At 44.5% G+C, this 16,509-nt stretch overlaps 1 protein-coding gene across 2 annotated transcripts in view; it reads left to right on the top strand.

Moving 5' to 3' along the window:
* Window positions 1-16,509, top strand: part of GLI2 (GLI family zinc finger 2) — a 188,922-nt gene that overhangs the window by 45,577 nt on the left and 126,836 nt on the right. The window contains exon 2 of one of the 2 annotated variants that reach the window (XM_082764124.1): window positions 4,445-4,607. In XM_082764124.1, the coding sequence (XP_082620250.1) occupies window positions 4,466-4,607 (142 nt within the window). In that variant the 5' untranslated portion in view covers window positions 4,445-4,465. Of the gene's footprint in view, window positions 1-4,444; window positions 4,608-16,509 lie in introns of those variants that run through there. The other variant, XM_082764125.1, reaches the window with a different exon arrangement.

Raw genomic sequence — 16,509 nt, 5'->3', positions numbered from 1 at the left:
TTTCTTTAGTAATTTGAAGCTGTTGCTGATATAAAAGAAAACAGAGGGGTCAAGTTTTGCTCTGGTGTAGAGCCTATGACTTCACTGAGTTAACTGCTGCTACTTCTGTGTAACCGAGAACATAATTTGCCTCAAACCCTGGGAGACTGAAAAGGATCACAGCAGCCTCTGTATTAAGCCAGTGTTCAAAACAGTTGGCTCACGTTGAATTTCATAAGCAGAGCATGTATCCAGAAGATTTTAGCTGTATGATACTGTCCACTGCAAAAGAAGAGATGGCAGGAGCATCTCTTTGCTTGTACCAACTGAAATGGCATGGTACACCTGGGAAAGCTGCCAGAAGCTGAGTTATATCGGCCATGGGGGGCAGTGGGGCAGAACCTGTGGATGTGCGAGGACAAACCTGGGCAGGACCCTACGAGGGCTGTCCCAGCTCCCATCGCTCATGCTAGGAGCTGGCCGTGCCGTGGTGGCTGTGGTGCTGGTGTCAGCATCAGGCACACCCCGACACTGTCCTGCGGTGGGTGCCAGTGAGGGTCACCCCAGTGCTGGTACTGAATATTTAGGGAGGAATGGCCAAAAGCGGTGACTCGTGTTTGGCCGATCAGCCCGGTGGGGGAAGTGTCTGCTTTCTGCTCCGTCCAGGTTGAGGAGAAGGGGGTTTCCTGGTGAAATAGAAATCCTGAAGAAGAAAATGTCTTTTCAAGAAAAAGGTGTGCAGGGGGTATTTCTGATGAGTATCTGTTTATTCCCGAAGTTGCTGGCAGTCCTTTCAGGCTGATGCCCTCCAAAAGACACAGGCATTTTGGGACAGCTCTGTTGACCATTCCTCAAGCACTTAGCAGGAGGGATTGTTTTATTAGGAGAGTTTATGGCTTCTTGTTTTCCCTCAAAGGCAAATGTGACTTTGTTGTTTTTAATTCTATTGGGATTTCTCCCTTTTAATATACAACGCAGCTGTTAAAATAGCTGGGGTTGTCTAGGGCAAATCATATAGCACTTTCCTTGTTCAGATCTCAGATGGCTGCCTTTTTAGTGTCGCTGCAGAATTATATTACAGGGCATATGAATAGTGCTGGTATTAGTGTCAAAATCAATTACCCAACCCTCCTCCTGCAGAGAAAGCTACAAACCTTAGGAACAATCTGAGTAATCCATTTTGGGTTTCTAATTCTGAGTAATGATGGAGGGCAGGGACTTGTGCTTGAATAAGTGCACAGGGTCTTTCTCTGTATAGTCACTCCTAAATGCATGCTCTTTACAGGAAAAAGCAAGCTCCCTGTGAAACCCTTTTTCATGCCAAATGGCTCACTGCTAAGATTAATCTGTCATTGAATTTATAAATTCTGTGTGGCACAGAGCAGCAAAAAAAGTTTAGCATTGAACAGAAAGCAAACTATGCATTGCTTAAAAAATGAATGTAGTGCTCCTGGATGGTGTGGATTGACTGCCTCCATCAATATATCTTCTCATACTAGTAATAAAAATACTTCCATAACCTTGTGCCTCCGAGGATCTCAAAGCACTTTGCCATATTTGCAAAGTGCTATTTCTTATTTTATGACCATGGAAACCAGCTGTGAGAGAGGTTAAGCTTTTTGCCCAGAGACATAGAGGGGATGGTAGCAGAGCCGGGACAGGGACCTAAATCTCCAGAACTTCATTGCTGTGTCCTGGTCACACACGGCTGATCAGGGTGTTGGTGGTCACTGTGTCTCAGCCCTCACCTGTGGAGCCTGGGGAGGTGTGAGGTGGCGGTGGCATTGGGGCTCCCTCACTGTGGGTAGAGGTGCTGAGTGGGGCAGGATCTGTCTGGAAGGATGCTCGTGTCCTCCTGGGCTGGGGTGGTCAGCTCTGGACATGGGTGGCTGCTGGGGGAGAGCTGCTTTTGGCCACTGCTGCTCTGGGAGAAGCTCCCGTAGTTGGAGCCTCCAGCCAGCTCTTCCCCAAGCACCTTTACGCAGCAAAAATAATTAGAGACTTATTATCCTAAATCCTCTAAGATTAGAGTTGTTGCATTCCTTTTTTTTTTTTTTTTTTTTTTTTTTTTTTTCCTAATCCAGTATTTGAGAAGGATTTACCTGTTTAATACAATTCATTTATTTGAATCACTTTATTTTATTTTTTTGTTCCTAACTCATTTGAAAGGAAAGCGTACAGCTGCAAAGGCCAGATTTTCTAATACGGGACTGATCTCTTGTCAGATTTTGGTTGGGTAAATGACACATCTGAAAAACTGGGTCCCTACTGATGTGTCTGTGGCAGGGATTTAGAGATCTCACATCAGGCACCATTCTGGAAAAGAAAACATGGCTCTAATCTGCATGCTTTGCAGGCGAGCGTTTTCTGATTCCAGCCTGTCCCCTCCCCTCCCGTGGCTGTGGGGTTTTGCAGCCCTCAGCCCCCCAAGGACACCTCCCGCCAGGGTCAGGGCAGCCCCGGGGGTGCGCGGGCGAGCGTCTGGTTTCAAACATGGGTACCAAGCCTTGAAAGGGGGGACTAAGGAGAAACAGGTGGGGGCTCGTCATGTAGCCTCCGAGGTTTATTTGCTTAGCGAACAGAAGCCCAGGCTGTCAGACCGAGGTCAAATACTCCTCCAGTTTGAGTGTATTTTCTTCATACGTGGTCTGTAACCCAACCTGGTTTCTGGATTAAACGCCCTGGCCCCAAGAATCCATCCTGTGTTTGCCACTGAGCCCTGCACACGCTGGGACAGGACCTCAGGGGCCACCTCGGCATTTGCTAGAGCATCGCTGAAGCCTGTAATTGTGTGTCTCATCCTTTCCAATGTGAGCCGGGCTGTTTAAAGCCTCAAACTGGGTCCACAGATGCATCACCCAGTGGTGCCAGTACCAGGAGCTGTGCCTGAAGGCTTCTGGGGCAAGATGCTTGGTGCACACCATCCTGCCGGAGCCTGGGCAGCAGCAGTGATGCTGGAGGGCTGTGTCCAGCCTGCGCAGGTCCCTCCAGGGTGCCAGCAAGGACAGCAGTGTATTTATGGGAGATGGAAATGTTTTAAGGGACTGGTGCTGATGCCCCACTTGGTCCAGTAGAGCCAAGCAGCCATTGCAGCTCATCACACGGTGGGAAAGGGAGGGCTGGGCTTTTTACTTGTCCATCCCGAAGTTACAGCATGAGAACTGCCCAAAAAACACTACAACAGACAGGGGGGAAGGGAAAAAAAGAAAGCAACAACAGAATGAAGTGCTTGCACCAGGGTCATAGATAGCTAAGCCGCAGAAGTTACAGATCAGGAGTGCCTAGAGTTTTTACACATTTTGAAGTTTTTAGGAGTGTTAACTTTTTAACCTGGGATGCTCAGGAGTCGGTCCAGGATGGAGGGAGGGAGGTTTGAGTCGAAACAATGGCAGGAAAGCTGCCGGCACACTCTCTGGTTTCCCAGGCGTCTTTTGGCTGATCCAGTAAACTCCTGTAAGGGAAATAGCTAGGATGTTCCTGAATATCTCAGGAGCTGAAAAATTTGCATCTGAAAAATTGTAGATCCACAGTAAAAATAGAAGGGAAAGGAGGAATTAGCCGTGGGTTTTCCCAGGACCAGCCTGAGGCTGGGAGTGCCAGGTAACTGCGGGTTCTGTGAAAACAGGTGTCACCTGGAGACATTTGAAATAAAACAAGATAAATTTGTGACAAAGAAAAAATGATGAAGCCAGCAACAGGTTGGGAGCTGTGATTTTTCATAGCCATAAGCTTTTAAAAAATTGTTTGTGCTTTAATGTCTTCTGTTTTGTGGAGCTTTCACCAGCACTTGCTTTGTTATTTGTAATGGGGGTAAAGCTGCAGCTGATTTTCCCATATGACTGGTCAGGGGAGAAGAATTAACTTAGGAGGAGGGGAATTGGTTGATGTTCATCCTCACCTCCTACAGACCCGCTGTGGCTTACCCATACTCACCGCCGAAAAGGGCTGGGCAGGGCACAGGGTCAGCGCTAGCATACAGAGCAAGCACAGACTGGGAAAATAAACAAACAAAAACAACTAAAATGTGCTTTTATGTGTTACCAGTACTGGAAAGTTTTTGACTGACTTTTTTTTTATTATTATTATTATGGTGGACTAGGTCATATACAGGATCGACAAATCGGTTTTATACATACTGAATTTCTGCATCTCACCTGTCCCTCAGTTCTGCAAAGCCCTTTGGACCCATCTACTTTGTTACACAGCCCAAGTCTAAGAGAGGCTATAAAGTGTTTTGGTCCTGATCCTTTTAGGCCTTCAGCTTCTTGAAGCCACCTTTGCAGGGCTGTGTCCTTTCTGCCTGTAATTACTGTACTGGCTGTGTCTCTGCAGTCAGAAACCCAGCACATCTTTGCTGCTCAGTTTACTTTCTGAGCTCTGTCGAAGCACTGGCTGTTTCCTTGTGGAGCTGATTTCGCCTGTTACTGTGAGTGACCAGAATCTGGTTTTCTTTTCTGTCCTATAGGGTTGCTGAGCTGGAAGATGCATGCCTAAGATGGAAACTTCTGCTTCGACTGCTGCTGGGAAAAAAGAAGGAAAAGGTGCAGTTCTGGAGGGGAATGGCTTTACAGAGACTGGGAAGAAACCCACTCCTTTAGCAGCTGCAGGAGCAGCAGTGGCACAAGGAGGTACTTTATGTTTTCCACACTTTGAAAGCAGCAGGGGTGTTTTTCATTAGACTGTAAGAATTTAATAAGTGTGGTGGCATCTGTCCTCCTGTGAACACTGAGTTTATTGGGGTTCTCGGCCATCGGAGGTCACAGGAGTGGGAAGCTGTGTCACTGCGTGGTGTCTGCACATCACCGCACCGTGACAAGTCACCGCCAGTCCTCATGAACTGGTCTGGGGCTGGGAAGGTGAGATGTGCCTATTGGGGAGGAGAGCTGAGGCAGCACATTGCCACGGGCCTCCAGCAGACCAACGCTGCACGGTGGAAGTGGCACGGTGCTGGCTGCTCCTCCACAGAGGGGTTAAAACATGGCTGGCCCTGTTATCGTGGTCGGGAACGGTGTCATGTGCCGGCTGTGATCCTGCTAATGAGCTAAACAGGCTGCGTTGTCTTCGGCTGTCGCTGCTGGGATTTTGTGGCTGGGGAGGAATTTGGGATAGTCCATCCAAGGTGGTTCACAGAGATAAAGACCATTCCGTCTGTGTTGTTACATCAGAAATAGTTGAGGTCTTGACTCCTGTTTCTATCAGTATTTTTGGTGAGGTTGTGGTCCTGCTGGTCCATCAGGATGCTGCCATGGATGGGTTGCAGGGTCAGTTTTGGTGGGTGTAACATTGGTGTGGAGGGGACATGCAAGTACATTGTCTCCTCCTCCTCCCACCTGCCTGTGTGGAACAGGCAACATACTACCCCAAAAAGTGCATCCCTCACTGACACACGTGTATGGGGCTGGTGGCTCTCCAGGGTGGTGCCAGGGCCCTTTGTGGTGGCTCCAGCTGTGGGTGAGGCTGTGCCCACCAGGGAGGCACCTCGCAGCTCTTGTGGGGGACCAGGACAGGGCGTCCCTTCTGGGCAGGGTGTGAGGAGACAAACTTAGAAGGGGCTGCACAGCTCGGATGTGACAAGGGACATCCCAGCTGTGTAAACTTTGCAGAAAGCTTTTTTGTTGTTGTTTAAAATATAACATTGCTAGCCAGATTCTACCCCAAAATGAACCCTTCTCCACCCCTTCCTTCACTGCTTGGTGGTTTCTCACCACCCTGGAGAGCCGGATGATGCCTCTGCAGGCTCCTGTCTCTTACACAGCTTGTCTGGAGAGTTTGTGTTTTTTGTTGGCAGAGCTGGGAAGATAGATCCTGGCCCAAATTGCTTAAATCTGCTTTATCTATCCTTTCTTTCAACACCTTGGTTACCCAGTTCTGATTTCCACTTTGTCCTGGGAAGAGTCCAATGTACAGAATAAGGAAGCAGCTGCTAGAACATATTCTAGCAGATCAGTTCATGACTTTGATAAACTTTCATAGCCAAAGGGAAAATTTTTCTGAAAAAGACCTAGAAAACGCCTTGCACAGAATTGGTTGGAAAGTCACAATTTCATACTATTGAGTGGGTTTTGAGCTACCTTCTTCATGAGCACTATGCAGAGTGACAGAAAGCAGAGCTTTCTGGGCTGTAGAAATAGGGGAAAGGCAGAAATGTTGACACACTGAAGTTTGCCACCCCCTGCAGACTTTGATCCCTGTTAAAGAAGTGACGCTGTAGAAACCAGCGGCAGCCCACTCTTGGCTTCATCTAAGTGACTGGCAGGTTCAAAGGTTTGATAGGTGCCAATGAAGTCCAAGCATGTGCTAAAATTCAAAGCCCACATACATGCTGTTGCTAATAAACACCTTCTCTCCACCTGGCACGTACCCTGGGAATGCCTCCACTGAGGAAGCAGCCTCCGTGTTTCCTGGGATGTGACGGAAATCAGGCCCCCCCCCAAGCTGGGGTGTCCATGGGCCCTTTTGGTTCCCCCAGGGTCTGGGTTGTTTTTTTATGTGTCCAGCTTTATACGTCGCGTTAGCAGTGTGCTCTCGCCTTTGGAAAGAATGATTTACAGGCTCCATATTTCCACTTTTATTAAGAGGAAGTGGAGAAGTGAGCGGAGGATTGTTTGAAGATGTCAGGAGAAGCATGATGAAAGCATTGTGTAATGAGATGTAAAGAGCGAAATCTATATCATGCTGGGAAGAGAAGTGCTAATAAATGACCTGAAGTGGCCAGCAGTGAAGGAGCTGGTGATGGGCTGCAGGCGCCAGGGCTCTGCAGGTAACACACGCAGTGTTGTGGTTCAGGGCTCTTCTCTGAACTCTGGCCAGAAGTAATCCTTGCTGCTGCGAGGGCGCAGCACTGCGCGTGTGCTTGTAAGTAGAGAAATTAATACAAAGTCTTCTGCTAACATCAGTTAACTGCAAGGTGTGATGTAGCAGATAATAAAAAGTCTGGGTAGCGCGGCGAGGCTGTACTTATATAGTATTCATACTAATATAACATATTTGCTTCACTAAACTAGTGTAATTACTCATAACAGGCCAGGAATATACATATTTATGCTCATATTCTTACAGAAGAAAGCAAACGAGGCATGGAGATTAATTACGTTGTTCAGCTCAAGGAGGGAACAGCAGCAGACAGGCTTTAAAGGGAGGGCCGCCAAGCTCCCCACCCTGCTTCGGGGCCATACGCACATGTCTTTATTCTCATCCAACACGAACTCTTGATTTTATTTATTGTAGAGGTTTTACTCTTTGTACTAGCATGTGAGAAAGTGGCAGTGAAGCTCAGCTCATGCTGCGGATCACCAAGCTGCTCTCTGGAGCCAAGCAGACATAATTTGCAACACATTTCTCCTTTCTTCTACTGACTCACACAGATGGAGTGCCAACATAGCGTGTTTCTCTGATCACAGGGTTTTCTTTTTTCCTTGTAGAAATGAATAGATTCATAAGGGTTTCTTTACAATTAAGGTAATTGAAGCAATAAACTTGAGTATTACTTAAATAATTGAAGAATAGCTTTTTTATTATATTATTATTTAAACTATATCATTGTAATGTAATAATATGTCCAGTCTCAATTACTAGTTCTCTTCCTTTGGATATTTGTCCCAAATGTTTGCAGCCTTGAACAAATTAAGTTATAGCTCTAGGAAAAGAGATCAGCATTGTTGATGCTGTCAGTGGAAAAGAGTCCTTTTGTATTAACAATCTGTGTCTTGTATTTTTAGTGTCCTAAAGCTGCTGTTTTAGAGATCTTCTCTGACTTTTTTTTTATAGTAACTCATTGCTCAGATGTTCTGAAACTGGCCTCACAGAAAGGACATCAAGGAAATCTCTCTTAATTTTCTAATTTTCCATAAATCATGCTGGCCAAAGAGTCAAAGCTCCTCTCTTCTTTTTCAATAGATGCATGTGTATATGTGTGACAGAGATGGAAGCTGGTGCAATGATAATATTTAGGAGCTACAGACAGTCAAATCTGTAAAAGACCCTCCCACTTCTGGTGCCTCCAGTTCTGGAAGGGCAACTTCATGTTTAGAAAACCCATTTGCTGAGTGCAAAAGTGCATTTTGCTTCAAAGAGGAAAAAGATTTTGGAGCAGAGCAGCATGTGAGTGAGACCAGGTTGGGTCCTCCAGGTTAACACTGCAGTAGCCTCCGCATCAGCACATAGGAGGAAGCTCAGGCATGTGGCTGCAGGAGAAATTTAAATGAGCCACTCTTTCAAAGGCAGAGATATTTAGGAAGATGGTTTTCTCATCTTGTAATAAAAATTAAATACAAATTCTCCTAAATGCTAACTGCCTGACTTTAACAAGACCCAGAATGCACCTTTTCCTCTCCACCCCACCCTCAGCATGACACAAACACCAAGTTCCCAAATTGATGGTGTTTATGTTTGAAACATTTTTCTGATGTCTGGCTCTGTCAAGACTAATTTTAGCATTTCTAAAGCTGGGTAAAAATACAGCCTCATTACTTTGATGTCAGAGCATAGTTTACTATTAGTATATTCTGGGGTTTATCATTTTAGTCATGTTTAACACGGCTGCAGCAGGCATGCACTATTAAATCTGGCTTATTTTACATTCCTGTCCGAGATTATTTATTTGGAACAATTTCCTCTCTATCAAAAGACACAGCTAATGCTGAGTTTTAATGTGTTATTTACACACAAAATAACCTATTTACAACTCAGTATCTGCCGCAGGGAGAATGAATGGGGCAGTGCTCCCTTCATCCTGTTGTATCTGAGTTTAACAATCTGGATTGCTAATAGAACCATTTATCACAGGGTGGTAATTTATTTTATGTTAGCTGCACAGGTCTCCCTGCCTCTGATCTATGGAAATACTTTGTATATAATGAAGTTCAACAAGTCATTTGGTGTAAACATGGGGAAACCAAGCTTCAGAACCAGTAAGACTCTGGCTACGCTTTCTTCCAGGAGGTAACGACTCTCCCCTGATATTAAGGCTTTGCTTGATGAAATACAGCTCTTTGCCCCGCGTGTGCTGTAAGGGCAGAGCGTTGGGCTTTTCTGCAGTGGATCAGAGATCGGGATGGAGTTTGGTCGCTTGATTTATGGGCTGGCGGGAATGCTCAGTGCTGCAGAAGTAGCACACTCAGCCCTTTCATAGGCAGAGGAGAAGGGCAGGGAGCACCTCCCATCGCTCTCCAGAGGTCTTCTGTAAGCAAGCCCCGAGTGGTGTTGGCAGGGCGTCCTTGTGCAGTTCAGCTTGTCTCAGCGCTGGATTATGGGAAGACCATGTAAATGAGGAGGAGGAAATGCCAGCATCCCAGCAGACCTCACTGCGCTGAAAAATATATAGTTTGTGTGGCCTGAGACTCAGACAAATTAGAAGGAGAACAGCCCCAATGAAGTCATCTCCTCCGTCCACCCCGGAGGGGCAGGGATCTTCTCCAAAGTATGTTTTCCTTCAGTCGTTCACATTTTCCAGAAAAAGGGATATAACCAGTACAAACACATTCTTAGCTCCCCTGCCCAGTATTGCTTTGCTGTATACAACTTTAAAACAGAATGATGGGAAAATCCTGTAATTTAGATTGCAAAATTCTCCTGCCAGCCACTGTCTCTATCAAGCATCTTCTGCATGTAGCTCAGTGGCTCCCACCTTGGGCAGGGTTTCAGCACAACACCGATGTAAGAGTGCTAGCAATCAAAAATCGTATTTCTTCCCTGAACACTTCAGTCAGTCTTAAATGTGATTCTATCAGGTCTTAAAGTGGGCTTCTTTGTCACCATAGCCCCCCTGGCTGACCAGATTGTCTACAGGTCTCTCCTGTGTACCCACTGGTTTCCCTCTGGGAAGCCAGAGATGTTTGCACTTGTGCAAGGCAGATGTTGTCCCTCAGTCACAGGACATCAAGGGCTGTGACTACCTGAAAGCTTTCGTATTACATTGGTCACTTGAAAACTGCTCTTTGGGGTAGTTCAGAGGAATCCATGCAGGGATGGATGAAGTGGAATCCACAATGCACCTTTTTTATGTTCAAATAACAATATCTGTTGTACAGCCATAGTGGGGAGCACTGTAGGAGGAGATGGTTGACTGTTTCAGCTACATGTGACAGAATTTAATAATTAAAATTGCCATAAACTGTGCCACAAAACCACGTCTATTGCCTGATCTCTCTCCTTCAGCCAGGGCTTTCAGTTCTGGGTTTCAGTCAGCAACAGTCTTTGTTGGGCAAGCCTTCACTTCATCAAGTGATTGGAGTCCCACTACTTGGCCACTTGTTGTTGAGGTGTTTTGTTTGTTGTTTTTTGTTTGTTTGTTTGTTTGTTTAAATTTTCCTCATGGAAAAATTCTCTTCCTGAGCCCCTATGCAGGGTTTCTCTGTGTGATAGCCAGCCTTGTGGGCAAAGGTGCAGCCTCAGAGTGAATAACCATTAATGTTTACAGGCTTTGTGGTTCACATCACATAGCCCTCACAGAAGATGCTTGTGTCATATCACCCAAGCACTTGATGAGATGGTATATTTCATGATATCAGCCAGCGTTTATCGATTGCATGCAGCTCCCCCAAAGTGTCATACCAAAGATTCCTGCCATTTCAGCCCATTACAGACACCAAAGTGCTTTGAAGACGGAGCAATTTAATCTTGCCCCTAACCACATTGCAGGATTGCACACCAGTTCCAAAAGCTTTTATGAGTTTAAAATAGAAAAAGGTATTCTTCACAGACTGGTTCTGGCACTGGTGATCCCTACCGCTAAGTACCACCTGAAAGATCTTTGTATTTTTTGAGTGTATTATCATCATCATTAACAGTAGTCATCATAATAATAGCTTCTGCTTTTCTGTTACTTTGTAAGCTTCAAAAGCTTATACTGGCAAGTGCTGATACATCTCCCTTCCCATGGATACAGTTTAGACTTCAGTGAAGTGCCACTCAGAGGGCACCTAAATATAACCTTTTTAACCAATGCTAAACTTACCTATTTGTAGATTGCTCATATTTAGTCAAGTAAGAAAATCGGTGGTGATAATGGATTATATTTATGGTGATGCTCTCCTGGTCTGTCTCTTCTGTGCTGCCAGTGTGTTGCCATAGTTTGTATTTTTAGCCTGTGTCAGCTTTTTACCTGAGAATCTGAGAATTTGCACAGCTTTTGTAAATTAATTCTCCCAACACCATCCATTAACCATGGCATTTGAACCTGCCACAATCATGGGGGACTGGGACTGGGAATTGTTTTGTCTGGGGTTGGCTGGCTAAATTTTAGGTGTTTAGTACGGGCTCCCTTTGCAGCAGGGGGGTGTCAATCACATCATGAAGATGGGTGTTTTTTCCCCAAAGGACTTCATGCCTGATTTAAGGTGGCTAATGTTAGGTGGGGCAAATCCAAGTCTTTGTGACTTGGCCAAAATTGTGCAGAGTGGCATTAAAACCAGGAACCAAGGTGGAAGGAGATTAATGTTTTAAAGGTCATCATTCTCATTCATCAGCCCTCAGCCAGATGAGCAGGCTGAGAGCCCTGGCTGCCAGCTCTGAACTGAAATCTCACCCCAAGACTTCTCAAGTCGGAGTCAAACTCAGCCCCCAGGTATTCCCCCAAGCTGGGGGAGCAGCTTCCCCAGACCTACTGCAGCTTCACACCAGCACTGACAAGACTGGTGTTTCACCCGCCTGTTTGGAGGGATGGGCAATTTAAAATCCCCACTAAGCAGCCAAGGAAAAAACAGTAAATTCTAAGGGTTACAAAAGGCTCCTAAAAATAACCCAAGAGAAGGAAGGCTATTAATGCAGAACTAAATAATTATGCTAAGGGAAGCAACTAGAGAGTCCAGTTGTGTAAATCACTTTAAGGAGAACAAGCCTTAGATAAAATCCATTCTTTTATCACACAGATTAAGTCTTCCTTTTGACGCTAAATAATTGATAGGGTTTGGCAGAGCGTTCCACGGCTGCCTCTGTGGAGCAGTGGGACTGCTCCCGAGGTCAGACGAATGGCAGAGAAAAATGTTCTTAGAAATGCTGTGTATCCAATACCAGTACCAAGAAATGGGGCTTGTATTCCCGGCACTTCCTGAAGAATTTCTGCATGGCCTTGAGAAGACAGCCACACACCTCGGAGTGAAAGGAGGACTTGGTATTTCTTGTCTCCTCCTTAAACTGCAGCCAATGAAAACAGGCAGTCTGTTTTCATGGCTTCATGTGCTGGTGAGTGTGGTGCAGAGCACACCATTTCTCCACGTTCCTCTGTACCGTTTTTTTACTTATTTTAATAAGAGAACATGAACTACGCTGTCTGGGAGCTCAGGTCCTGTGAACTTTTCAGCCTGTTGTGTAAGAACATCCCGTTTTGACAAGGAGAAACCATTTCTGCCATTCTGCAGATGGAGCAGAGAGGTAGTGAAGAATTTTGCAAGGCCAAGATGGCTCTAAGGGATTTCATGGTTTCAGAAACAAATTAAGAAGCAGTCATCTCTGCGACTTCGAAAGTTCATAGGTGGTGTACACGTGACATCCATGGCAGTGGAGAGGACTAAGCCCAGGTCCCTTGGGTCACCATATCCACTAGCAAGTCCTTCCTGTCTCACTGATAAGCCACATAATTGTGGTTAAATGACTCATATTCTCATGTCTGTCTGGCAAATGGAGTTGTTTCTTTCCCCAAAGGGGAGTTGAACATAAGCTATCTATGTATCATATAGCGCCTTTGAGAACATCATCTTGCAGAAGTCAACACCATTTCTTTACATTGTATAAGGCTATGAAAGTGTTCAGTAGCAGTAATAGCTTTTTACCGATTTAAAACTTATTTTTGAAAGAAGGCTTATAATTAGGGGACTATAATGAATAATATTTTTCCAGAACCAAGTGCCACAGAAACAGCAGAATCCTTAAATTCTGAAATAAATCAAGATCCCAGGAATTCTGTGCAGGCTGTTTTGGCAGGGTAAGTTTTTTGACCTTAACAGTAATGCCAGAGAGTAGACCTCAAGCCAAGATCATAAGTTTAGCTCTACCATACAGAAATTAAGTAGATATAGTTATTTCATACTAACTGGTCAAGGATTATATTAAACTCATGAGTTTACATGTGTTTCAAAGCAACCCACACTGGGTGTTCTGTGACTCCTGTAGTGATGGTGGGTTGAGATCAGGCATACTCTGGTGGAAAGAAATGAGCTATGGCTTGGGCACTTTGGTTGACTGAGTCCAAAATTAAAATATTAAAAAAAAAAAAAATCACTGTGTGTGATCCCACTTGAACACAAATGAAAAAGATTTCACACAAAATTGTCTGAAATCAATTATACGTTTTCTACAGTTTGCTAGAGAGTTCTATAGGGCTTTTTTCCTTTTTTTTTTTATACTTCTTTCTATCTTCTGGAATTCCAGCTAATTTTAGGAATGTATTCCAGTGGAAATGCTTCCAATTGCAAGTAAAATGTAAATAACAGGAGTGCTGCAAGCAAAATATTTATGTTTACTGTCGTTAATATCTGATCTTTAAAATACAGTAACATTTGTAGGGATTGAATGGTACTGTTTGGGCCAGAAAGCTGTCCTCTTTTTTCTTGTGTGGATCAGCTCCTGACTGTGACAGATTTTCAAAAAAAATCACAGCTTGCAGCAGATGCACCCCTAAGTAAACAGTTAAAGTTGATGTTTTAATAACTTCAGTTATATTGATGTAAAAGCTCAGTGTCTGAGCATTCCTGAAAACTATCCAATAGAGGAGATATCTGCCCATAAGCCTTGGCCCCATGCGCACTGCTTCCAGTATAGTTGTTTAAACCAGCACAGAGATGTATCTGCACCTAATGAGATGCTCTGACCCTGCAGAGAGTAGTAAGGGCTACAGCCAAAGTTTTGTTAAACATTTTAATTTTCCCCAAGTAATTTTTTTTTTTTTTATCTTTATCTGATCTGTTTTTCTGTTGTGGACTCTCCTTGGTTTATGGCCGCTGTTTGTGGGGAGGGCCAGCTGTGACAGGGGAACCAAGCAGCCGCCACTTCTGCGTCCTCGCTGGGGTGATACCGGTGTTCTGCATGAACGAGAAGCGTTACTTTCAGGCTAAGCTAAACCTTGCTCCTACCAGTCTGCAGGTATAGCTGGTGATGTTCTTTGTGAGGTATTTATAGCCACACTTTAAAGGGAAAAAAGGGAAATACAAAGGTGAGGACTTGAGGCATTGGTTTGCACGTCTGATTTTAATGAGAGGAATTATTATGTGTTGTGGGAAGCTGACCCGACTCCCAGAGGCTGCTTGTGTGAAGGTACCCAATTTTTTGGTGGCTCCCTATGGTGAAGGCACAGAACTGAGCCTGGGGAAAATTAGTTTCAGTTCCTGATCCAGCCCCAAACTTCCTTCATGATTTTGGGAAAGCTGTTTGACTTCCCTTCACTCCCCTGTTTATATAATGAACTTGCGTTGTTCTTTGGGCCTCGAGGCCCATCAATCAGCATCTGGTTAGCATGTTTATTGCATTTGGTCATACTGAAGCACTTAACAGGTCAGAATGCATGGAGGTTGCCATTCTCCCCCTCCCCACCACATGAAGTGGGTGCTGCTGCCCCTGAGCGCTGCATTACAAGGGTGACCTTGTTCATATTTCTGAAGTGTCAACCTGCTGTTGTCAAAGGGGCCCAATAAAACAGATTTGCAGGGTTAGGGAAGATGAGGTTAAGTTGTTATAGAGAAGACATTTTCAGTGTCTGTAGTGGAGAGACTGTTTGTGGATACGTAGAGACTGAGCGTTTTCTAAGGGGTTACACTGTGCTCTGGAGTAAGAAAGATTTTCAGGCAATCTCATCTGGCAAACTTAGTTGGAGAGCACAATGTTTTAGTTGCATAAATCTCTTACATGGCAACAAGAAAGTGTTTTTTTTTTTTTTTCCAGTTTAGCAGAGTTTTCTATGTGCATAATCTAGGGTTGAACTTTATCAAATACTTTGCTGAGGTTCAAGAACTTGAACAGGGTTTTGGATAGACCTAGATGGATTTACAGAAATCATACAGAGCTTTAGGATTTCACCCTGACCCAAGCAATATACAGTTGTTTTATCTAAGTCCTTTGTCGCTAGACTCTTAGGAAAGGTGTTGTTCTGGGGACTAGGTGATGGAAGAAGAAAATCACTGACTTGGGATGACAGTTTCAGAGAAAAGCTGAGTTTCAGCTTTCTTTCCTGTTAGCCTGCTGTGCACGTGCACACTAGTGCTGTAATCAGCTGCAGAGGAGCCAGCAATGCTATTGTTTGATCTGGTGCAATTTTTCCCCTTTGGAAAACTCCCGAGGAAACTCTGCATGCTGTTACAAAGATAGCCTTAAAACATCCAAGGTCCTCCATTTCAAATGCTGGAGCAGTGACTCTTAAAATAGATATGAGCTGGCTGAAAGTGTAAAAAATAAACGAACAACAACAAACACACACACAAAACATTTGCATTTCTTTTCCTGAGTTTTGTGCATGCTGCACTTCTGTGAGCAAGCTTAGAGGGCTGGGAGGAAAAAAAAAGGAGCTTTGCACACCTCTGTGCTTCTTTCAATTTTAATTCCACTCAAAGCAGTGTATTAGCAGCTGAAATAAGATCCAAGGCTATCTTTTGGCCATATAGAGTCACTGACACTTGAAACAGGACGGATTTATATGTGGTTACTAAAAAATATATAGCAAAATGAAAGTCTCAGACATTGAGTTCATGTGCATTGCCCATTGTAAAGATAAGTAACGGCTGTTATAAGATCACTTAAATGGTTACCTTTGGGACATAAAAGGGATCTTTGAAGACAGTAAGTCTTAATACAGAAATGTTTACTCATAAAAAATACATTTGGAAGGGGGGAGGGGAACACATTTCCTATTAATGTGGTTTTTGCCTTTTATGGCAGGTTGTAGAAGGTCTTTAACCTCTGTAGCACTTGAGCAGGGATAGAAATGAGCTTTCTCTAAGTATCAGCCCAAAGGGCCTTTCCTCACTGCCAGCATCTGCAGTGTCTCTTGTAAAGGTGGTTTTAGTTTATTCTTCCTTTCTGTGACCCAAGTGAAAAACTATTCTTTTCCAACTTCAAAACCCTCCGGTATTTAAGTCCTAAGGGCAGAATAGAAATGTCTTCCTGAATTTGGTTCACTTAACCCTGTGTTTTGTGAGGCATGGGGCTAGTGGCCCAAACCATGCTTAGACACAGTGGGAATTTGAAGGCTATAGCAGCCTGCTGGAAGAGGGAACTGGCCCATGAATGCTGTGGGTGTGGATACCAGGAAGGAGGGACAATGTCTCATCAGATATGAAGGGTGCAGACGTGCACATCAGAAGTGCCAAGCAGTTTGTCATACACAGAGGTGGCCATGCCACTTGTGAATCTTCTGGTAGAAGTTCTGCAGGTAGTTCTGAAATACTTTTTCCAGACAATTATTGTACTCCTTAATGAGGCAAAAGTTTCTGTCAGCAGCTTTTGATCCGTGCTCTGTGGACTTATAACTAGGGAAGACATGATTACTGCTTCAAAATTTTGCAAAACTATTACAAGATGGGGTAAGCCACAAGGTCCCAGCAGTCT

The sequence above is a fragment of the Aythya marila genome (assembly GCF_965140915.1).
Source record: "Aythya marila genome assembly, chromosome: 6".
Taxonomy (NCBI): Eukaryota; Metazoa; Chordata; class Aves; order Anseriformes; family Anatidae; genus Aythya; species Aythya marila.
Note: the sequence above shows the minus strand (reverse complement) of the source record. Positions and strands in the feature narration are given on the sequence as shown.